This window comes from Stegodyphus dumicola, chromosome 5 (assembly GCF_044657685.1).
Source record: "Stegodyphus dumicola isolate Sdum_Otavi_A_Nest chromosome 5, ASM4465768v1".
Classification (NCBI taxonomy): Eukaryota; Metazoa; Arthropoda; class Arachnida; order Araneae; family Eresidae; genus Stegodyphus; species Stegodyphus dumicola.
Window position 1 is genome coordinate 47,552,186 of NC_140772.1, and position 24,934 is coordinate 47,577,119.

General features: G+C 33.0%; 1 protein-coding gene across 1 annotated transcript in view; it reads left to right on the forward strand.

The window, feature by feature from the left end:
• Positions 1 to 24,934, forward strand: part of dysc (whirlin protein dyschronic) — a 668,284-nt gene that overhangs the window by 312,261 nt on the left and 331,089 nt on the right. Inside the window, exons 8-9 of the mRNA XM_085816627.1 lie at positions 1,894 to 1,962; positions 20,786 to 20,982. Of these exons, the coding sequence (XP_085672753.1) occupies positions 1,894 to 1,962; positions 20,786 to 20,982 (266 nt within the window). The remainder of the gene's footprint in view (positions 1 to 1,893; positions 1,963 to 20,785; positions 20,983 to 24,934) is intronic.

Genomic DNA, 24,934 nt, shown 5'->3' on the forward strand with positions numbered 1-24,934 from the left:
TATTAGACGTTAAATTTGAAATTAAATGGAGCATAAAATTTGCCATTTGTAATTCGAAGAAAAAAGAAAAAAAAAAAAAAAAAAAAAATTGCGAAATACGATGTATTCTTTACATTTTAAAAAAGATTTAGATTAAAGGATATTTTCGTTTTAGATTGAGAAACTTTTCAGAATAGAAAATGTCCAAAAAAAAAAAAAAAAAAAAAAAAAAAAAATCAATTGAAAAACAAACACCAGTTTTAACTTTTCCATTTCATTAACTGATGTCATATAAGTTGAAATCCAATTTAAAATTTAATATTATTCCTAAAAATCCTTTATTCCACATAAATTGCATGAAACTGAATTCGTATAGAGGCATCCTTATCGATATACTCATCGCTGAAAGACATGTAAGAACTCATTGCCATTTGAGATTGTCACTTTCTTATCTTAAAACCCTTTTCTCTAGAATCAGTGATATTACAGAAGCAAAGAATTACTTTGAAAGAAGAATTTCGTTGACTTCCCTTTTTCTCCGATTGGAGATTTTTAATCCATTCCTTTTTAATTTTCTCCTCCGAAATCAGATCAAGGAAATCTTTTTACATTTCACAATAAGAGCGTCTTCCGTTAACTTCCTTTTTGGTATTTTACTTATTTCTGAGAGTGACTGGAGATACCCTAGAAATGATGTTCTGACCTTTTTATGAATACCAAGATGTATAATTTGGTCTTAGGTAGCTCTGATATCTCGCTTCTTAAAATAGACAGTGTTTTTATGTCTATATCCTGTATGAAGTGACATCTTACTGACAAAAGAAATTTTTTGCTGATATTGAAAATATAATTAGTTCTTGTATACGCAGATTTATAAAAATTAAGTTAATAAAATATGTTTATTTTTTGTTAAACGCGCATAGAAATGATCTATAAACACGTTTCTATAAAAAATTAAGTTAAACATTAAAGGTGGTAAAGTTATACTTACAGTAATGGCAGAAGCAATTACGTTAAAATTTTAATATAATTTAAATGTGAAACATCTAAGTTCTCATAAAAAATTTGAGATCAAATAATGTTTCAGATGTTTTTCTCATTTTTGAATTCTTTTTCATCTTTACAGCATGCATGCATATATACATATCACTTTTCCAAATGCTATGGAAATGGAAGAAAAAGTAACCCTTCATGGAAGACTTTCTATACGAAAATGGCTGGTATTTATTACTTGAAAAAATGCTAGCATACAACCAACTATTTTAACTGCAAGAGACCCAGATCAGGAAGAAGTCTGAAAACAAAAGTGATTTTTTGATACATGAAGGTTACTATGACTTTAGTTTTGCAAAAATGTGATCGAGTTCAGTTTAAAAGTTTTTGTGGTTAAAAGCTGCTAGCAAATCTATTAACAGCAATATCGCATTTAAAATAGTTCAAGATTAAGTTGAAAAAGTATGTTAAACATACTCCGCATCCATAAAAAAATCATTATGCGGTAATTTTGCAATCGTTTGTCGTAGACATCTATTTTCAGTTACAGATATGTTTTGAATGACACAAAGATTCATATTTTCACATTTTATAAATTTCAAAATGTGAGTTTCATAAAATTCCGGAAACTAACTTTTTATACGGTCCCCAATACCTCTATAGTAAATTTTAGTAAAGGTTTATGCTTTTCTAAAACAGAAACACAAAATATTTGGCATTTTTTACTATAAAAATTGATTGAGACATTTAATTTCAAAATTTGAGATTTTTCAGTTTACTTTGAAGGGTCGGTTAAAAATATATATTAGAATAATTCAAGGCTGATTTTTGTTCTATTTTATTCTAATTTCAGTAAATGAGTACAACTGTCTTTAATTTATAATTTTGTTACATTTGGTATGTCACTTTCCTTTCCTTTAGTCCAAGGAAACAATGAAACTGGCAGTGGAAATACATACGGAGCACGCAGACGATAACGTATCTCCCCCTGTAAGTATATTTCTATATATTTAATGAAAAGATGTCATAAAATGCTAATGCTGTTCCACAATTTTTAGTAAATGGCATTGAATAGGGAATGTTGCCAATACTAGCGTAACGTTTTTAAAATAATTCTTTTTTTTTAATTCACATTTATGCGTTCCCACCACTGATGTTTCTGGGAATGTATGATATATTTATTTAGCTGTATATTTTTATTTCAGAAGAATGAGCATCGCATCATTTATACGGATTTCTTAATCAAATTAGATATTCAGAATTTTCTTAAACTAAAAATATCCCTTTTATTATATTCAAAAGCGTGCTATATTTTTTAAGTGTTTTGATAGTAAGTATCAAGCACAAATAAGTTGGAGATTCTAAGGTTAATCAATGTAGGGCACATACACATTTTCAAGTCATCTTTTACTATTTTTGTCGCGAAAATACGATATTTACGCATTTTTAAGAGAGGCGGCGAAAATGCGTAAATGTCTAATACTAGTTGTCGAAAATTCATAAATGTGTGATATAATGTATCGAAAGTGCTTAAGTATGTGATATTAAATATTCAAAATACTTAAATACCTCACGCTAGGGGTTGAAAATAAGTAAATATCTGTTATGAGTAAATTTTTGATACTTGAATTTAAAGCTAAAAATGAGTGAATATCTTATTCTCAGTTTGATGCTAAAAAGATAAGTATCAAACAAAAAATAAGATATTCACTCATTTTTAGCACCAAATAAATAATATAAGATAAAATATTATTAAGTTAATCCTAAATCTAAAAATATTTTGTTTTCAATACTAGCATTTTCAATACTAGCACATTTCGTCTAACAATAGCTGCCATGTCCTGATAATAACTAGAATAAGACATTTACGCAATTTTTGCTTGTGTGATACAAGATGCCAGACACAAAAAATTACAAAATCACATTTTTTTGGATAAGTAACAGTTTAATTACTTTGAATTTTATATACAAAGGATTTGCCTAAAAATTTTAATGGTATTATGTGTCAACGTGAATAAATTTGTTGTACTCTGAAAGCTTAACTTGTTTTGTGCAATTCTGAAATTTACATCCTAAACCTATAATCAAAGACTTAGGTGCAGGTGTTAATGGAGGCAGGCATCTGGGCTTGAGATCGATCCTGTATTTAACGACTTGGGTGAAATGGTCATAACATTGTTTTAGCTGACGTAGGAGAGGTGATAACAGAAGAAAATGCTAGGCCTAACGTCATTGGGCATAGAAAGTCTTTTGGATCCCGAGTTACGTCATCTAAACTGTGAAGATGTTATAGAATGGAGAACTACTGTTTAGCTAAAGATGGTAAAGAGTAATAAGCAATTAATGGTTGGCAGAGGCATTACTCGTGAGAAAGTCGTGGCGCTATATCAGAGAAGGCGAGCCACGTGAATTCAGCGTCCAAAATGCTCAGGAACAAGATGGAGAGATAATGTAGTAGCCAGGGCTTCTGGCTAGATCAGCTCGACCTATAACCAAACTGATATTTAGTTAGGCCTAACGTCATTGGGCATAGAAAGTCTTTTGGATCCCAAGTTACGTCATCTAAACTGTGAAGATATTATAGCATGGAGAACTACTGTTTAGCTAAAGATGGTAAAGAGTGATAAGCAATTAATGGTTGGCAGAGGCATTACTCGTGAGAAAGTCGTGGCGCTATATCAGAGAAGGCGAGCCACGTGAATTCAGCGTTCAAAACGCTCAGGAACAAGATGGAGAGATAATGTAGTAGCCGGGGCTTCTGGCAAGATCAGCTCGACCTATAACCAAACTGATATTTAACAGATATTTAACCGTGCACTCTGTTTTAAACATCATATACAGTAAAATAGTATTTTTTCATCTCTCATAGTTCTCTGTCATCTCTTCATAGTTATGTTGGCATAAATAAGTCAGAATCTCTCATTTTCATATGCACGAGATAAAGAAGAGTAAAATAGGCTGTAAATTTACGGTCCAGTTCATTTTATTATATTCTTTCATGTTGGCAAGATTTCACTATGCATAACTTATAAAAATACGAAATGGGAATTTTGTATTATCATGGTTTCAATATAGCAGCCACTGTCCACATGTGCCGAGTAAATGCTTGAAACAAGGCTGCTATGAATAATTTCTGCTTTTAATTTTGATTACTTTATTTCACATGAAATGAATTTTTCATTACATGAATGTGAAAGGTTATTTAATAGTGTCGTAAATATCTGTAATTTATCTTCTTGAGCGATATACCCCAGACTTTAGAGTCATGCATTGCACCCTTCATTATGTATGGCTCTAAAGTCTGGAGTATATCGCTCAAGAAGAAGATAAATTATAGGTATTTACGACGCGTTCAAAGGCGTATACTTCTGCGGGTCATATGTGGATATCGTACCGTTAGCTATTAGTCTGTTTATGCAATTTCTAGCTTTCCTCCAATTGACATTGCCATTCTTCATGCTATTGCTTAAGGAAAATATTTCTGCTTCTGCTGTCTCTCAGTATGGTTGTATTTTATATCCATCTAATTTTCCTCATCATTCAGAAAGAAATGCTGTTAATTTTATTCAGTTTAGCAATAAAATCGTAGATGATTCGCCTGTAACTTGCTATACTGATGGCAGCAAAATTGATGGCAAGGTTGGTCTCGCATTTGTTATCTTCAAAAATGGTCTTGAATTTGAGCACTTTCAATTTAGAATTAGAAATGAATGTACCGTTTTATAGCTGAACTTTTGTGCTTAAACTTCGCCATCAAATGGGTCTCTGAACAAAATAGTGCTTTTTCAGACATTTGTAGTGATTCCCTTTCATCCTTGGATATCTCAAAAATGTATTTCTTCTAATAATAATATCATTATCGAGATTAAAAAAGAACTGAAAAATCTAAAAGATAAAAATATTTCGGTTGTATTTTCATTTGTTCCTGGTCATACAGGTGTTGTTGGGAACGAAAGAGCCGATTTCTTTGCTAAGGCTGCGACTAAGTGGTAAATTGACACTTTTGTCAATATCCCTAATTCCTTTTATAAGAAGGTCATGTATGAAAGTATTGTGGAGTCGTGGAATCACGAATTCATTAATTCAAATAAAGGGAGCTTAACAAAGAGATTTTCCCCTTCTATCAAGATGAGATTGTCATGTCATCACTTCTTCACAGACTATAAATTAACCCAATTTCTTACTAGTCATGGAAATTTAAAAAGTTATTTGAATAGATTTAAGTTGAGCTCCGTGTCTGTCTGCGATTGTAGCCTCGGTGGAGAGGAGAATGTTGAACATGTGCTTATTCTATATCCTAAATATGAGAACGAAAGGAAAGTCTTGAAACTGGAACTGGAAAACTTTAATATTAACTGGCCTCCAGAATTTTACCAATTTATTTCCGAGAGAAGTGCTTTTAACACTTTTTGTCAATTCATTATGAAACCTTGTAATCATCCTTAATTTTATTTCAGTTTTTTCTTTTGTTTATTTTGTATTGTGTTTCATACTTACTTCTGTAAGTCCCATGTGATACTATGTGGTACATAGGGAATTTATTGTGTTTTTTTAATTAAAAAAATAGTGTGTTCGTGTCTTATCCAGGTTTTGTCCTTTTCTCTTCTAACAAGGAAGGCCTTCCAAGCTTTAAATTTAGACTGGTTGGAAAAAATAGAATTTGTTCTACACATTTAAAAAAGAACAATGCGATTCAATTAGCTGTTGCATTCTGAAAGATAATACAGTAAATATAACCAAATATGAAATTACTTTTCACCAACTGACAAAATTTGACACCACATTGATATTTTGGAAAATTACAAAATAGTGCTTCATCATCATATCTAGTGTTTACATATTTTAACTATAATTTTACTACCTTTAAATCAATTCAGCAGACAACTGAATAATTACTTGTATTATTTATTTCTAAACGTGTAACGTTCTTTTCAGTTTTTTCCCTCGTCAGCAAATGGTTGTCATATTTACTCAATAACTTAAAATTACTTGAATAGAATGTCATACCCTCTTTATATTTTAGAAAAAGTTTAGAATAAGTATTTTATTGAAGTCTTGAAGCAATTCTAAGTAATAGAATATTACGGTAATAACCTATGTGTCTTATTAAGTATTTAAACAGTACAATTATTCTATACAGTAAGATAATCATCTTCCTTCCTTTCATTTTGCAAATTCATTTATCAAAATACTTTTTTATAACACTTTAAAATTCAACACCAAAACTATTACAAAGATATGGTACTTTCGAGTAAATATAGTATGTATCTTCTTCTATGAGTTGTATGAAAGTGTAAATGAACGCTCACAAAAAACAAATGCGTTGATAATCAGAAGTAAGGAATTATAATACCTATTTATGTAATTCACAAATGCTCAAATACATGGAATTAAAATTTTGCCTATATCTACTTCTTTATTATTTTACATTTTCATTTCGAGAACTGACCTGACATAAAAGAAAGTGTGATTTATCTGACTAGATAATTGTTTTCCAGTTTTACATGGTCAAGTTACTGTTGCTGTTGCTTTTCCCCCGGGTACTGAAAAAGTCAGAGAAGGTTCAAAAGATCATTGATTCTAACAACGCCGAGCACAAAGAAGGGAATTGGTATAAATATCCTCGCTAGGCATAAATATCCTCCACGAGCGTCCTGTGCACATACCCTGTTAGCAACGTTGGTAACTGAGTTTCCATGGCTTTTATTCAAATAGCCCAATTCTTAGCATCTCAATAGCTGTAAATGTTTCAAACGAAACTTAAGAAAGCCACTGAACAGAGCTGTCTGTGTAGAATATTTTGAAATAGTCTCCAGTTTGTAAATTTCTTGATAGAGTAGACATCTGGTTTGGGAGTGTTTACGATATCTATAATAGGCATGAGATCAGAGTTGAGGTCTTCGATGACAGAGAAATCCATAACAGTGCTTTTGCAAGAATGAAAAATTCCGATATATCAGGTCATGCTTGAAATAAGAGCAGTTAACGATCAAATCATGTAATTGACTCCTGAAATTTGTATCATTACAACTCAGCATTTTAATCCCTTCCAAGAAATACGGCGATTTTATTAACTAGCAGATCTTTAAGATGACTATTAGCAATTTTGTTATTGGGAGGCAGGGGTAAGCGCAGTAGACTATGGTATCGGAATAAGTCCCTTTCATAGTTCATAACCTTTCGTTATGTCGCAACTTACGAAACATGATGAAAACGTTCTGTAAGAAACATGGTAACATCACTGTACCTTAACTTCCTAACCTTCCTTAACTTCTGTACCTTAACCTTTTCCGCCAGTAATGTTGTCTGAGATACTCTGATATTTTCCTCATAGGTAGTCTGAGTGCAAAATACTTTTACGCTGTAACTAGCACCTTACATTTGCCACGGTTAGGAGAATCACGCTGTTGGCGCCTGATCGTCTGCTAAGAGAAAACTTTCGCCTTTAACTTAGTTGTCTAGAAACGAATCTTGTAACGCGCGTGCGTCAATATCGTTTGCTTTTTGTAATCCTTTATTATTAGCTTGTTCGATGAGAAAATTGTTGCTTGGATTTTTGAATGGCTGCTAATTGAGCGGTTAATTTTCGAATAGAATAAAAGATGGATTTAAAAGAAAATTAGTTTCGTTATTTCGTAGCTAACATTCCATAACACACGCATACAAAACGTAATATATTATAGCTAGAACAATGAACTGCAAAGATGATAATTAAAAGCTAAGGCCCTTACCGCGATACTAAATAATGTATAAAATCAGGAAAAAACATGTAAACTCTGAAAAAAAGAACAGTTCTATACCTCTCGTTTTACTGAGAGAAATAAAGAAATTTAATTTGCGTTTTTCACGACTAGAAACACGACTTGCATTTATATATATTGCATTTATATACAGTGTTGTTCAAACATAGGCATTCTGACACGAAACTGGACGTTTTCTGAAATGACACACTAATATTTTTCCATTTCGATTCTAAGATTCAAATTATGCCTAAATATAATATTTTCCCTTTCATTGTTCACGAGCGGAAAAAAGGGTGCTCGTCCATTCTTTCAAATACAGTCAAAAGTCGTTAATTCGGACACCCATAATCCGGAATGATCTATAATCCGGACCTCAAAGCTAAAACTTTCTGCGCATGCGCCGCGTTGGCACATGCGCACATGCGTTTTACGCGTGCGCGTAAGATTTTGACTACTGCGCATATGCGTGTGCGCAAGTGCAGAATACGTTTTCGCCTGCGCGTTTAATGTATAACGGACGGTGTAAACTAAAATTATCTAATTATCTATTTCAGTTAATGTTAATGATTGCATTGTTCCTTAATCTTCGAATTGGATCCTGCTTATTATTTTTTTCAGACTGTAAAAGCAATTTTATAAAAGTAAACTTTGACATATCGAATGCGTTTTACGCGTGCGCGTAAGACCTTGACTACTGCGCATATGCGTGTGCATAAGTGCAGAATACGTTTTCGCCTGCGCGTTTAATGTATAACGGACGGTGTAAGCTAAAATTATCTAATTATCTATTTCAGTTAATGTTAATGATTGCATTGTTCCTTAATCTTCGAATTGGATCCCGCTTATTATTTTTTGCAGACTGTAAGAGCAATTTTATAAAAGTAAACTTGAACTTTCGATTATGTCAAATATGACAAATAGAATTTCCGATGCTGGAACTTACAAAAAAAGGATCTACAAAACGAAAGTATGTTTCGATGTCCAACAAACAAAAAGTGGAGTTGCTGCAAAAAATGGATAAAGACATGAAGAATGTGACAGAGAGGTTAGTGAAAACGAAAAAATTTCGATTAACAAGTTATTAATCGGTATTCTCGGCACAGCAATTAACGGGACTTGAACAGCGGAACTTTGTAACTGAACAAGAAATTATGTCTGTTTATAGAATTAAAGAGAAAGTATGACCACATAAAACGAAGCAACTTAAACAACTTACATTGAAAGAAATGTTTAATAAATTAAACAAATAAATATTAAGCTTTTTTTTTTGTAAATTTTGATACCCTTTAGATCATAATTGTTCTTTAATTCATAAATTACGGTTTCATATTTTTAATTTTAGATTTTCTGCATGCCACATTACGAGATTTAAACTGATGATCTATAATCCGGAAAATCGATAATCCGGAATCGCCGAAGTCCCGACGAGTCCGGATTAACGACTTTTGACTGTAATATGAACAAAGTACGTAAACCGTATTTGATGCTAATATCGCTTATACGAAATGTGCCAAATTTCAAATGCCCCAATATATAAATCACGTTTATCTTGGGAAGTTTTGAATAAAAATATCTAGTATGCCTAGAAATGTATCTACTTTAAGGTTATGGCAAAAATTTCATAGTTCGAAATTCAAAATGATTTTTTTTTAACTTGGAAAAATTACTGAAAAATACAAATATTAAATCAGGAAATATTTGCGAATTTTATCTGGATTTAAAATTCCGAACTGTGAAATAAGGAATCAATTAAATTTAATAAGAAAAAGAGATATTAATAAATATAATCAATTAACACTAAGGAGCTAAACTTTTGAGAGCTAATGTTTTATAAACTAATTGTGCGATTATTACAAAACTTGGCAGTTTGGCATAATTTGAATGGTAAAACTGAAATATGAAAAAAACATTAGCATGCCATTTCAGAAAAAAATCCGATTTTGTCGCAAAGTAACTATGTTATATCAATGCTATATATAAATGTACTATATATTCGAAGTCGCGCTTTCGAGATATGAAAAACGCAAGTTAAATTTCGTCAATCGACCGAGTAGAACTAGAAATATAGAACTGTCCCTTTACAGAAGAGTAGTAAAAATGTAGAAATGTCTAGAGAAAATAAGAAAAAATGTAGAAATGTCCAAATGTGGTGCAAGGTAAGTACGGAATCAAATGAATTATATACAGCAATGCAAAGCCAGGCGACATGAGTGCTCTCACACGAAAAATGCCTCAGTATTTCCGGCAGGCATTAAATAACAACCCATAGCTTCTCATAGTTGTCATTCCAGGAAGTGCATTTCCCGAATGTATTTGGGGTAATAAAGTTTTCCTAACCAGTAATATTGAATAAGCGCGCAGTACGATTTGAAACGTTTTAAATTGCGTTGCGATATTGTTTCGTAAAATTCCTCCTTTCAAAAGCAAGAAATTTTCTTTTAAATTTTTATCTGGGTAACATAATTATAATCCTCTATTTTTAAAATTTATGTATTTATCTCGAATAGAATTCTTTTTGCTGCAGTACACAAAAAAATCTGATATACTGCTAGTAGTCGTTTCTGTGTAGACAGAAAAAGAAGTGCATTGCATTCGTTGAAAGAAAACTTCAAGGAGAAAATAATAAAATGTGTCCTTTCCCTTTTGTTTCAACAAAAAAAATGTGAACAGTGTATAGCAATCACAGGACGCTCTCCCGTTCGCAGATGAATATATGAAGTCCATCCACATTTCGTTTCAAGAATAACGATTCGAAAGGAAATCCTTTGGGTATTAACTTCCTTCCTTAACTAAAGTATCGCATCTATTACATTACATTCTAACAATATTTCGGGTATTAGCTCTTCTAAGGAGGGATAAAGAAGATGTTGGTTTGGAGGTTAGAGATTGAGGTTGTTGGGAAATGACGATCGTCTTAAAAATGCCAATAGGGAGCTAAACAACATTTAGTATGTTTTACCATTTTAATTCGAAAAAGATGTAATTCATGTAAAATCGATTAGGATAGGTTAACGAATTAAAGCAACATACACGAAGGCTATCTGCTTAAAAGCCGGTATGCCTTCGAGGAGAACTTAAGTGATTATCGCTCGGTTTTACGTTACACATGAACAAAATTACAAAATCACTCATGCGCCCAACTCGTTCATTGGGTTTTGAGAATGGATCAAGCTAACCAAAGAACTTATCTGCGCGACCGTGTGGGCCCACAATTCGTAAGATCTTAAAGGCTTTAAAATGCGAAAATTTTTATTTGACATGTTGCTACAAATGACATAACGTGCTACCGGAAACAAATTTGTTCATTTATTGAAATATTAATAAAAATAATAACACCAAAATAAAATTGTTTTACGTATGTTCTTTCAAGATTCGAAATTTTAAAAGTTGAATAAATGTTTTAACTAAAAGGAATCCATTTAAATTTGAATTTCATTGAATTATTTTTTCGCTAGTGCAAATGAAATACAGTGTTAAAAGAAAAGTTTAGTCACAGAACAGACATAAACCACTAAACGCTGAAAGTTCTATTAGAATTCGATTCTCGACGATATCGAGCTGAATTCATAGATGCCCTTCGTTGTTATTTCCATGCGTAACGGGGCCCTCCAGCAACCGAGCGGTAAAGTCGCTGAACACTAGTAATTCGGTCCGGGCTTGAATCCCTGCAAACGGGCTGGCTGCATGGGCGTTTTCGCGGTTTTCCGCATGTGTAACGTGTATACGAGCCGTTTTCGCTCGGAAAGTCCTTCGCGAAAGCATTCCTCCTCTTAGGCAAATAGCCCTCGCATCTTTGTCATAATTAAATAAACCAAACCATAGGTAACGTGAATACGAGTCAGTTTCCTTAAAATTCTTTGCGAATTTATTCCTTCTCTCTGGTATGTCCACCAGCGGTAGATCGGTAAAGGCGCTGAACACTAGTAGCATGGTCTGTGGTTGGTATCTTGGCAAACGGATTAGTTTCCAGGATTAGATTCGTGGTTTTCCCTATGTATAACGTGTATACGAGCAAGTTTCTCTTAGAAAGTCTTCCAAGAAGGCATTCTTCCCCTTAGCCAGATAACACTCGAGTGCTTTGCTCTGGTCAAATAAACCAAACCCTGCTTTTAGGTTATTCTCGCGAGTTTTTGAAATATTCGAGTTAACAACAGTAACATCATCCATAAGTATTCCATTAAATTTCAAAATTGTGTGCGGAATCCTGATCTAGTTAACCCAATTACGAAGAAAAACTGGTTTAATTAAAGTTAAAAAGTCTCCTGAAGCTTTAAAATACCTTTATAACAATGCAGTTCAATACGCATTTTAATATTTAATTAATTTCTCCCAGCTATTTATAGTTTTCGGTTTTAACTAAAGTAAATTAACTAATTTATATAATTTAAGCTTATATAATTAAGTAAAGCTGTAAATTTTCCTCTTTTTTAAGGAAATTTCTTTAACACTATATGAAAAGAAATAATTCACAATTATAAAGGATTTTTTATTTAAGTAAAGCTTACTTAAATAAAAATACTTTATAATTGTGAATTATTTCTTTTCATATAGTGTTAAAGAAATTTTCTTAAATTTAGATATTTTATTCACACATACATTAAATGAAAACATTTTTATGCAATAGCCAAGTGATAAATTTAATAACCTTCGACACAAAGAAAGGATACTCTTTACTTTTTTTATATCAAAAGTATTACTATCTGAATATACTAAACTAAATAAAGAAAGAATTGTAAAATGTTTGAATTTGTCAGCGAAAATAGGAAAAAATACCTAAATAACAAACAAGAATTGAAAGAAACTTACTTAACTGGAAAATGATATACAATTAACAACAACAGTAATAAAAACAATGTCTTTCATAAAATTTAAGGTTAAATTAATTTTGAAGAGCTTTTGATAGATATTTAAAAAAAAAAAACTTAGTTTTCTGAGGTGTTAACAAATTGGGTCTCATTTTTAATTAACTTTTAATAATTTTAATTCTCATTTTTTAAAGAATTTCTGCAATTAAAATAGATATCTTTATACATATAAGCGGCTAAATTGTGTCGCCGATAGATTTTGTTGCCAATCGGAAAAATGAGGGCGCAATTGTTCCGCAGTTTTTAATTAATATCTCGGCCGAGTCGTATGAAGATGAGAACGGTATCGATGGATTCGGAGAATTTTTTGGAATCCGAGGATACGCGTCTCGAATTTCAACTCGGTGCCGTAGATATTCCAGAAAAAAGAATTTGGCACGTAGCCAAATCCCTGTAATAGGGAAAACCCAAGAAAGGAAGTGGAAAATGTAGGGAAAACATAGCGGAAAATTGGTTTTTAATTAATATCTCGGCTAATTAAAGTCCCAAAAAGACGCGAATGGTGAAAATGGCGTGCCACGGACCTGCGGAATCCAACGGTGTGCTTCGCTAAGCCCGGGAGCCAGCCGTTTCGTAGGAGATAATGTTAATTCTCCCTATATATATATATATGTATACGACTTAAGTGTCTGTTTGTCATCGATAGTTTATTGGTTGCTTGCGTAACTGTACTAGCCAATGGTGTGAAGTTGCCACGGCACAGGTTTGCCGTTTCAATGGAGACGTAGACAATTTCCCGTAAAACTTGCCTTTGCTATGAGCATCCATAAGTCTCAGGGCCAAACGCTTAAGCGTGTTGACATTTTTTTACCTGAGCCTACATTTGGACACGGTCAACTTTATGTTGCCTATTCAAGAGTTCGTGAAAGAGCGGACGTAAAATTAAAATTAATGGATGGTCCTCTGCAAGGCGAGCTTAAAAATGATGGAAAGATCTACACAAGAAATTTTGTGTACAAAGACATCTTTGACATTGTGACTTGACATTTCATTATTTAAATCACCTTTATTGATTGAGCTAGCGGTGGTTTTTAAGAAATGTACCGCCAGTTTTTTCCTACATTGTACTCTACTTTAAGCAATTAAGAAAGTAGAAGGGGGAAACCTCGTGGGGCAGTAACCAAAGGGGCGTCTTCGCCGCCTGCTCTGTGTTATTCAGTTTAAATTAGCAGACACCTTTGCACAAATCATTCTAATTACAATTTATAATATCTAGAACAGCGGACATTTTGTATGACGGCCGGGCTTTCTCATTATTATAAGCGGATTCAGTTTCCATTAACGAATTTAAACAAATAATGTCGGAGCTCATAAATTTTCGATTGCTTCCTCGAGCAAAAAGATACTAGATTTAAATTTCAATTAAGGCATACGTGTTTTTCAGTTTTCCTTACTATACGTGTAATAATAGATGCCTGTAATCCTTGAAGTTTAGTAATAAACTCGCAGTCTACATGCAAAATTACAATGATTAAATGTGTTTTATTATTATAGCAAGAGGAAGATTAGTTGATTTTCACCTCAATAGAGAAGTCCTCACCCGTTTTATGGCGTTTCAAGATACTGCAAGTTTTTTTACAAATCGAAAATATGGTTTAGGCAATTCTATTCTAAATCAATTGATTGACATCAGTTAATGCACCGAATATACTCCCGTTGTGTTTCTGTGTCACAGTTTCATAATGTTCATAAATATACCAACAATTTACCTAACATTAAAAGTGTTTAATGAAATCAAAACCCAAAACTTAATTAATTGAAAATCAAATTTAAATCCATAGTTTTTAAAAATATACACATATTTAATTAGAAGATACAAATGAAATTTAATTAATTAAATATACTTTTGAATATTGAGGTTTATATTCTGAATATAATTTGACAAATCCTTATTTGAGATACAGGTGAAATGTTTTACATAATTTTTCCTTGACGTTATTTAATCAAAGCGAGCGTAGAAATGGGTAATTATTTCAAGACTTAAAATATGCAAACGCTAAACATGAAGCTCCAAATTCTCTTCGGAAAATTAAAAGGATTGCGCTCAGGGTGTTAACGTGATGATATTGATGATTAACATCTAATGAAACTGAAATTGTCTGTTCTTTGTTTAACGAAAGTTTCCATTTTACCTCCGAAAAGTAATCCTTTCAAAAATTTAAGGTAACACTTTACGCGATTTCTGAAGGTAGGTTATGAAAGAGGCGACTGATGAAAATTTAGCGAAAATTATTATCGGATCTTCCATAAGATTTATGGAATTTGAGGATTCGAATCTTCTATCTCTATTTGGTATTAAATTTGAAATTAGGCTAAATAATAATAGTCGTATCGTGGCGTTAAACTGTTTTCTGGGTTCTGTATTTAATCTGTAATTAACTTAACCTTTCGTAATTCTTTTTAAATACTTGAAAGAGTGCATTAGGTAACCTGTCTTGTTAAAGTTGTCCATATCACGAATTTCTCCTTTTTAAAAAATATTACAGTGCCCTTTTTTCTTAACTTCCAGTCAGAACCTTGTATTTCGTGATAAAATGACATTTCATAATTTTATAATGGAAATATTTTTTTATTTGTCTTGGGCTCTTTTCCACGGTATATTCAGTAGTCTTTGAATTATAAGTTGAAATTGCCCTTTCTAGCAATCCAAAACACAGTAATTTATCGGTGTCACTTTGCTGAAATATGTGAAAAATTTTTCTTTTCGTTATTCATTTTATACTTATCTCCTTTCAGTTTTGTGGTCCTACTAATGTTCGAATGGGAAACTTTCTAAACACTTTTACTCGGGTTTAATTTCCCCAAAAAAAGCTCCATAATTTTGAAATTCACATAAGAACCGCAACCGAGGGAGAGGGCTTACTCCAGTAAGAACCAATGAACTTCTACTGCTATTGTGACTTTAAATCTTTAAAAGCTGTTGCTTACATTTTACTTCTATTTCACAATTGTTTCTCAGTGTTTAACATGTAGTTATAGTCCTTTTGAATTCTTTCAACCAGATGGTGGTGTTTTTTTACAATTTTTATTGATTCAATTTGAACTGAAATTTTTAGCAAGAAATTCCCCGATGTTTTGATTATTTTTCAGATGAAAAACTTTGAAACCATCTTGCTTTAACAGCGGGCACGACACAACGAAAATAATACTGGAAGTCAATTGGTCCATTTTAGAAGGCCTTCCCTTCGGTTGCGGTACCAATGTGCACTTACGAATTACGTGAATAGGCTGCCTTATCATATAAAATTTTCAGAATTTTTTTCCCGTGTGTTTCTTTTTAATTTCTTGTTATGTTCTCTCTTCCTTTATTTTCGGGGGGGGGGCGTGAGAATACTAATTGAGACTGGGAATAGCGGCCAAGCGGTAATAGTCGCTGAGTACTGTTAGTTCAGTCTGGGGTTCAATCACGGCGAACGGGCTGGCTGCATGCGCATTTTCGTGATGTTTTCCATGTGTAACATGAGTACGAGCAAGTATCTCTTAGAAAGTCCTCCACATTCCGAAGGCATTCCTTCCATTCGGCTCTTGGGTGTTTTGCGATAATCAAATAAACTAAACCCAACACACAAACAATAGAGCGCATGGTAAGGATCAGCAAATTGAACGGATAAGCGGCAACATGGGACATCTTATCTTCTTACTTATAAAAGTTCATGTAGAGGCAGGTAAACTGCAGATAATAATAAACCGTTTAAAGCCATAATGAATGTGCCTGCATAGGAATAACCGCCGGAAAACAAACAACCAGGTTTTATCGCCAAAAGGCGCCAATAGGTTTTCCGCAGTGTATTGTCGGATACCGGATAACCGACAAAAGCAGTACTTTTTGAGTTCTCCACGAAAACTTCCCTCCCCGTAGGCAGATAGCCCTATTAGTTTGATTTTCCATAATCAACTAAACCAAGCCAAATCAATACACTTTTTGTGTTGCTTTCGATTCTTCCTAATTAAAATTTTTTATAGTTGTTGTTATGATGGTAAGAATTATAAATCCTTTTTTGAAAATTATTTTGTAATCAGGAGGCAAATATACAAGTCTTCCTCTCTCCTTATGGTAGTAAACTGATTGCTTCTTTTACAACCGTCCAAATATGAACATTTTTCTCTAGTCAAAATTTCAATTTTTCATTCGTTAAATGACTATTATAAATATTTGTACATTCGGGCTTGCATTCTGCCACATTTCTTGAGAAAAGACAATAAGCTATGTACAGTTATTGCTTTTCTAAAACTGAATTTTTGTTTATCATTTTACTCATAGTAGAGACACAGATTTTAAAAGTTTATGATATTGCTTGCTGAGTAAAAGGTTCATATTTTAGAAGCACAGATTTAATATTTGAAATGGCTTTTGAAGTGCGTATCTATCATTTGGTATTCTATTTTCTGCAAATGTAGCAAATCTCGTTTTTTTTCTTTTGTTATGAATAACATTATTTATTGCGCTTTTAATTCTCTAGATTTAAAAATGTTTATATTATTGCATTAATGAGAATATATTTCACTGGAAATCAAAAAGACCTATATAAATTGTGTTTTTGTGACCCATTTTGTGCTTATGAAATTTTCAGCTCCCTAGGTGATAGCTCGTTTCTTAGCGTAAAACCTGCTTCTAGTTAACATTTTTATGCTTCGTTAATTTCAGTTACTTGTCCAATCAAAATCGTTCAAAAATGAGCGAAAAACATCCCTATATCAAACTTCATTATTAGCATATAGAACTATTACTTAGCTGCTTGTTTTGAAATCTAACATATATTTTATTTTAAATTAAAAACCTATAAGTAGTTAATTAAAATGAGAAAATCCGGTTGATCGCTGAGATATAATGAAAATTGAGACTTGCATAGAGTCTAATTGGAAATATAAATTATAATTTCTTGATGCAAATTAGCTGATTATGCGTTTAATGTATTGTTAATTTTATTAGATATTATTAATTATATTGCATTACATTAGTGTATTCTCTTAATTTAAATTCAGTTGTAGAGTTTCTCACTCTTATTTCACTAAAGTAAATGTCGAGGAACCTAATGAATTATTAAGCGACTTATCGCTTAGTTCAAATAACAGGAATCGTAAACTCAAGAAGGGTTAACTACCCTTTATTTCACTCAAAATAAGATGACTAGTCGGTCCCTTTCTTTGGGCTTACAACAAAGCCTCCACTTGGGCTTAAAAAATCAAAATAAGAATAAGAAATAACTACATATAAATAAGAGATTTTAGCCGAAGCTAACACAAATCTAACGTAGTTGGCCGACTTTCCTTACATTCTGCAGTTCATTCGTAGCGAAAAGGAGATTCGTAGAGACAGTAGAGAAAGGGGATTCGTAGAGACAGGAAGCTCTAAGTCAACCAATCCAAGTCTGGGACGAAATTATTAGCCTCCATGTTGTACAGACTATTCAGTTTTTATGAAGCAAGAAATATAAAAAACTCAACTGAACCCTCACAAGGATTCGAATCACGAACTTTTCAGTTCCTAATTACCAAACAATTACATCAAGAGAAAGCACTTAAAGAGGATTGAGATAATTCGTTGCATTCTCTTTGCATAAAGAACGAGTGAGGAGACAGTATGTGTTAAACCCAGGTTTTGATGAATTATAATCCACAAAACTTTAGTTTCGGCGACCTTTTTGAGACAGTTAGACATTTCGGACCAAGAAACATGAAAACTCACGTGTGTATTAACCATTCAAAACAATCTTCACCACGGCTACTCCAGTATCTTGCTGAATATATACACAAGGAAAGCACCCTCGAGGATGCTTTCCTTTCTCCGATCGGAGAAAGGTAATTTACTAATTTTTACTAATATTAATTTGGGAGTTTTATGTGAAGATTAGAGGAAGTGGGAGTCAGGATTAGTTGTAAATTCAGTCATCCCATTAATCGGACTCTAATTTGGAACCTTTGAATTTTCGCATTCATGTCCTTACAGTTGCTATACAAGAAATCTAAAAGGAATGCTTTTAATATCTTGCAAGAAGAGTCTTTCTCTGACATGCTAAATACTAATTTCCATTCTCCTCTTATCAACTGAATTCAAAGGGCGTAGTTTCATCAAAATATTTATATTTATGTAATATCGCAACCACCTTAGTAGAACTCGCCAGACTTTCAGTATGTGCTAAACTCTGGCAACCGTACGCGTAGCCATTGTTCAAGCAAGCATGGTCTAACAATTCCTCAGCCAATCAGTGTTGCGGTTTTTATTTGCGCTCTTTCTGTTTTATTCCAAGTTCCAAAGCTTTTTATAGAGACATCGGGATATATTTTTTTTTTTTTTTTTGCTTTAAATACCATTTTAAAATATCCCGTATGCAATTTTACGGCAATGGAAGAAACTGTCATAAGCATTCCGAAGAAATACAGTATTTTCAGCAAAATCGCTAAAGTGATAAAATTCGTTTAGTGTATACCATGGCGAGTTTTGCAGTTCTTTAAAGCGAAAACAGATCGCTATGTACATGGGGAGATAAACAACTCCAAATCATTAGACAACGATTTCGGGAAAAAAAAAAAAAAAAAAAAAAAAGGAATGTTTTTAAACGCATTATATAATCATTAGTAATAGCTGAAATTTTCATTTAAAATTTTTATAGGGTGTTTTTTTTTCATCTTGTGTGTTCTTGTGATTCTTACGATAAATATCTGTAGTTTGGAATTAAAAAAAACTCGAAAATCGGCAGCTTGCACCCGATAATTAACATTTACCTTCTCATCCCGTAAAAAAGTCACCAAATTATGGCAAGGTGGTTGCGTTAATACTTAAGTACCAAATTCTTACTCAAAATTATTTTTATATTTTGACGCTATTTTATTTATCTAGATTTACCAACATATGGAATACGAACATCATCAAAAGTTTTAAATCTTTCATTTTACAGTTTTTAAATAAATATTTCTAATATAAATATTTTTAGCATGATTTCCCTAATGGCTAAATTATTATGTTACAAAAAATACGATTTTCAGGCTTTTCTATTTTAAAACATTCGTTGCGCTCTAGAGATAAATGACTTATCTTTTCTTGTCTTTCGAACGACCCCCCCCCCAAAACAAAGAAGATAATGTAAAAGCACAATGGGATTTTTTTTCGCTGGTACCGTAACATAGGTGAATCAATAAGTTTTCGCACGCATTTTGAGTGAATATAAATTACTTTCTTACTGTCTTGATAACCTTTATTTCTTTACTTATTTTCTTTTGTGTATTAGTGATTATTCATTCAATAAGAACTATTATTATTGTGTGACATACATCCTTAGAGAAGAAAGGTTTCATAGTAAAAGTAATTTTCATTATGAAACATTCTTGTATTTGGATGATTGAGTATACATCATCTTTTATTTTCAGTCTTTTTTAGCAGTAAGTATGCATTGTCATTTACTTCCAAATGAAATTCTGATTTATAGGTGAGAACAAAAACTGTAGAATTTTTTTGCTGTATTTTGATTCATCGTGACGCTCATTAAATTTTTGCACCTCTTTTAACGTAATGAATGAAACCTCTTGGAAGATTCTGTGTGTGTGTGGATGTGGGAAGTGCACAGTAAAATCACATTTATTCTTGCCAGGGAAAAGGGGAACAAAAACGCTGAAAAAATGACAAAAATAATTTTTTTTTAATATTTAATTGGAAGAGATATACGAAAAATTAAATTTTAAAATTAGCGAAAAATCGACCTTAGCATATATTTTTGATAAATTTCTATTCACTTCGAGGGCGATCAAACATGGGATCGCCTCTTCTTCAGGAGCGGAGGGAAGAAAGAATAGCAAACGTCAGAACAACAATAACCATTTCATATGGAAGAATTTCTTCGTTCTCTGAGTTTTGTGTCTGGAAGCAAATATTTAGGATGTGTACGTGAAGGAATAAAGCCCGTAGCATCCTTTGAATATTATATAGTTTGTCTACGAAATTTGTGAATAATTTGTTTGCCACGTAAGGACCCGACAAAGCGTTTAGTCTATGCGGACTAAACTAGAATCTTTGAAGTCTAATCGTAGTTAACGGGTTTACTGCGGTTTGAGGTATAATCATACATTATACTTCAAAGCCAAAACTTCATTCTTAATCTCAAAGCTATTATGTCTATATCTTTTTCAGTATTTCGCCAGGTAGCCAAATTTATGAAAATTAAATTTATGAAATCTTTTAAAATATTCTCTACGAATTGCTTGTTCTTGCAGGGCGAAGTGTTGAGAGGCTTGTCTCCACGAAGTAATTTTCGAGCTTCCACGAGGAGAAGGCAGCAACAAGATGTACATCACCTGACAGTGCCTACAGAGAGGGACCATCCGGATGACATGCATACCCCCAGTGAAGACAGTGGAGTGGACCTTGCCAACGGTACTTTCTACAGCCATGGTAGTAGGAAAGGCAGCAGGTATGCTTCTGCATTATGCTGTTACGTAAAATTAATAATATACACAATGTATATACACCTTGTTTATTATGAAAACAAACGGATGCTTCAAATTCCGCAAGGGATGTACGGCGGACCACACAGACATGAGAAAGTCCTGTCTGCGGTCTTCGCAAGCCACTGTTTTCAAGCTTTTACGACGTGTCACACGACATGGTCTAACATCTCAGTTCCAGTTGACAGTATAAGAGACATAACTTCATGAACAATGTCAAGAGATTTTAGCGTTCTGCACTGTGTCTCACCCACAGATTTAACAATGCTTTTTGACTATCATTTTTCATCTAAATGTATAGCAACTGACTCAAAATCGCAATGCATCCCGCATTCTAATAATTAAACATTAATACTAATTTGAAAGGATTCAGATTTTAACGCCACAGCAGATAGTTTGATAAGAGTTTTCACGTTTTCGCGTAACTCACTATTTACTTATCTGCAGTCCTCTAAAAACAACCTTTTTTGGTCTTTTTAACTTTATTATTAAACATCGCTTTCTTCGCATTCACGCCACATAAAATTCAATAGTAAAACACAAAATGTTCATAAACAGTATGTCTTTAGAATCTTCGATAGAGTGCTAAGTTGCAATATATCTATTATATTATTCCTTTTAAAATAAATCATGGTGATAATAGCATTTGGTGGACCTTTTACTTTAGGTATTAAAATGATAAGGTATAACTCCCGGTGCCTCCACATGCATATTGTCACGACTTCTGTATTATCTTATGATGATATTCATTTTTTTTTCCATAGAGATCATACTAATGCGCAGCGTTTTTCGATGTGTTCTGCAGAAAAGGAAATTTAGGTGAGAAGAAGAGTGCTCAGGTGCCTTACCTGTCACATTAACTCGCAGAGATAATTAAACTTTTCAAAGCGAAAAGTGCGAAAAATGTCGCCAGGATTCGACTCGCAGATCTTTCATTTGCTAGACTGATGTGCAGCAGACCACTCGAAGATAAGTAGTTTATGCGTACGGTCCCTCGCAGATCGTGTTTTCGAGCTGTTACGAGGTGTGAGACAGGCAAAAGCAATAATTCGTTCAGTTGCGGCTCCACTTCACAATTCAAGTATCATAACTTCAAGCTCAGTGTCAAGGGATTTTAGCAATCTGCATTGAGTTTGCCACCAAAGCCTTTCGATATTATGGACCAATGATCCTGTTTCTCCTATGATATCGCTTCAACTATAATGAATCAGAGGACGTAAAATACTACTGAAAAATTAGAAAATCGTGAGTTCTGCAAACTGGGTTACAGAAGGCAATAACTCAGAACGCTCCTAAACTCTCGACTAGAGAGACTCTTGCCGCTAGCAAGATCCTCACTTAATGAGGATAATACAGTAATCGTTTCTATGTGTTGTTATGTATTGCCTTAAAACTTCTCATCGATTTATATTAAATGTGTTTTTATTCTATATGAGGTAAGTAATACGCAACCTTAAAAAACTCAAAAAACACAGTTTACCAGATGGAAACGTGCCATCAGTGCAGCGAATCGCCATCACCCCACTTGTCTTAACCACTTACCAAGAGTACGGCAAGGATAATGCGATAAGTCCTTATATTCTTCTACTTTACACTTAAAGGACAACGGTGGGGAGACACGAGATTCAGTCAACGAAATCCACATGGTGACAAGTTATCGTTCACTACATTTTTTTTTGTCACTGTAGAGAATATTTGGATTTTCCATGAAGGAACCGTGAAAAATTAACTAAGCTTTCGCCGGGATTCGACCCACGGATCTTCCCCTTTACATTTGTACCATAAGAGCTCGCCCAAGAACATGCTATAATTCCATATAAAGCATCCCATCGTTTTGCTGAAATGAAACTTGGTTAATCTTTCTAGAAACTGAGTAACAAAAGGATAAAAAATATTACCTCTGTGTCATTCTAAGTCTACGGTTCCTGTAAATACAGTTCGTTTGATAGTGCTGTTGATGAATCAGATACACAGTGACTTTTTGATTATTGATTTTTGATTGTCGTAAAAAAATGCTTCACTGAGATTCAATGTATAACATATGCTTTTAGGAAAGTGTTACAGTACTTCCTCCATTGTTTAAGAGTATGAAAACGAAGTCGTTCACGGATTTGTCTTATATGCTTCTTTGTTTTTTACTTCCTTATACAACTAAAAAGGTTTTGGTTTTGGTTTATTAGATTACGGCAAAGCATTCGAGGGCTATCTGCCTTAAGGAAGGGATGCCTTCGTGGAGGACGTTTTAAGGGAAACTGGCTCGTATACACGTTACACATGGGGAAAACCACGAAAACACCTATGCAGCCAGCCCGTTCGCGGGATTCGAACCTCGGACCGAACTACCCGACTAAAAAGAAAGTATTGTAATCGCGAAAAGTTTCAGGCAGCATATTTCAACGAAAATATCCATTTTAACCGATATCGAATCCAATTTAACGATGTTTTTGCGTGACATCTGTACGTAAGGACAGAATAAAAGACTGTTTTCTTCCAAAAAAATTATAAAATTGCTTTAAAATTAATTCTGAAGAGAATTTTTCGTGGTATCTGTACGAACGTATGTACGTACGTATCTCGCATAGATACGTACGTATGTATGTACGTATGTATCTCGCATAACTCAAAAACGAGTAGCCTCAGAACGTTGAAATTTTGTACATAGGACTGCTATAACGTGTAGATGTGCACCTCGTATTTTGGTTATATTCGGGCGAACCAAACGTATATAAATATATTTATATATATATATCCACTCTGTTATCCGGCTCAGTGATCTCAGTTTCTTTACTCTTATATGTTTGTAAATTGTACATTTTTGCTCTAAAAATGATTGAATTATGTTGTTTTTAGCTTACGGTTAAGGTTTTTATGCCTTTAGGAATGGTTTTTATGCCTGTAGGAAATATGCATGCAATATTTTTAGAGTTATCAACAATTTAAAAGTTGATTCAAAAGTCAAACAACAAAACTCAGCGTTATATTTTCATATTTTCACAGGACTAGTTTCAATGGTTTTACCGAACCAACATCTTCAGTTGCAAAAGCGCAAAATATTGTTGCAAAAGCGAAACAATTCTTGATGTTTGACTTTTGAATTAGTATTTTATTGGCGTGTTATTGTGTCTTAATTTAAAAGTTGTTTAAGTGCGGCTAAGCCTAATTATTTTTGCGATGGCGGCCATGTTTACTTACATTTGAAACTTGGCAGAATAACGGATTTGTTGCCAATCTAGAGAGACTAAGCTTCTCAACAGCAAAGATAACGCCTTCTTTTACTATTGTGAATTAAATCATGCTTAATCCATTCTGGAATTTATTCGAGGAAATAAGTGTTTATTTTTAATATAGATATTTTGAGTTTTTATGTATTTTTGCCTTCTCGCGAAGTGAGAACTGAATTAATTGAACGAGAAATACTGAATCGTTTGTGAAAAACTTTTTTTTTTTTGCTTTATTTCTTTTATACACTGTTCTAGATTTATTATAGTATTTGAATAGAACATGTAGCAACGATTAGATAATTCTTCAAATGATATAAATTTTGTACATTCTGAGTTATAATATGAACGATATATAACGCTGCTAAGTGAACCTAGCGCCAGAGTGTCGCTTTGGTAAACAAATATAGTGAATTTTAAAGAGTGCATATATCGTATTGTGTTTTATGCGCTGTCGACGAAGTACTCGTAGATTTAATTCATCCAATAAGTTTAAATAAAATGCAAGAAAAATGCGTATAATTAAATATTCCGTACAAGGAAATCATGTGGTGTACACATCAGATTTTTTATTAATTTTATGATGCACACTTACTGTGATTTTCCAACAGGCAGATTTTCGAAGATTTATTTCGGTCTCTTTTAGGTAAATTTTGATTAAATTATTTACTAGGATAAAGTATTTAGAGTATATGGCAAA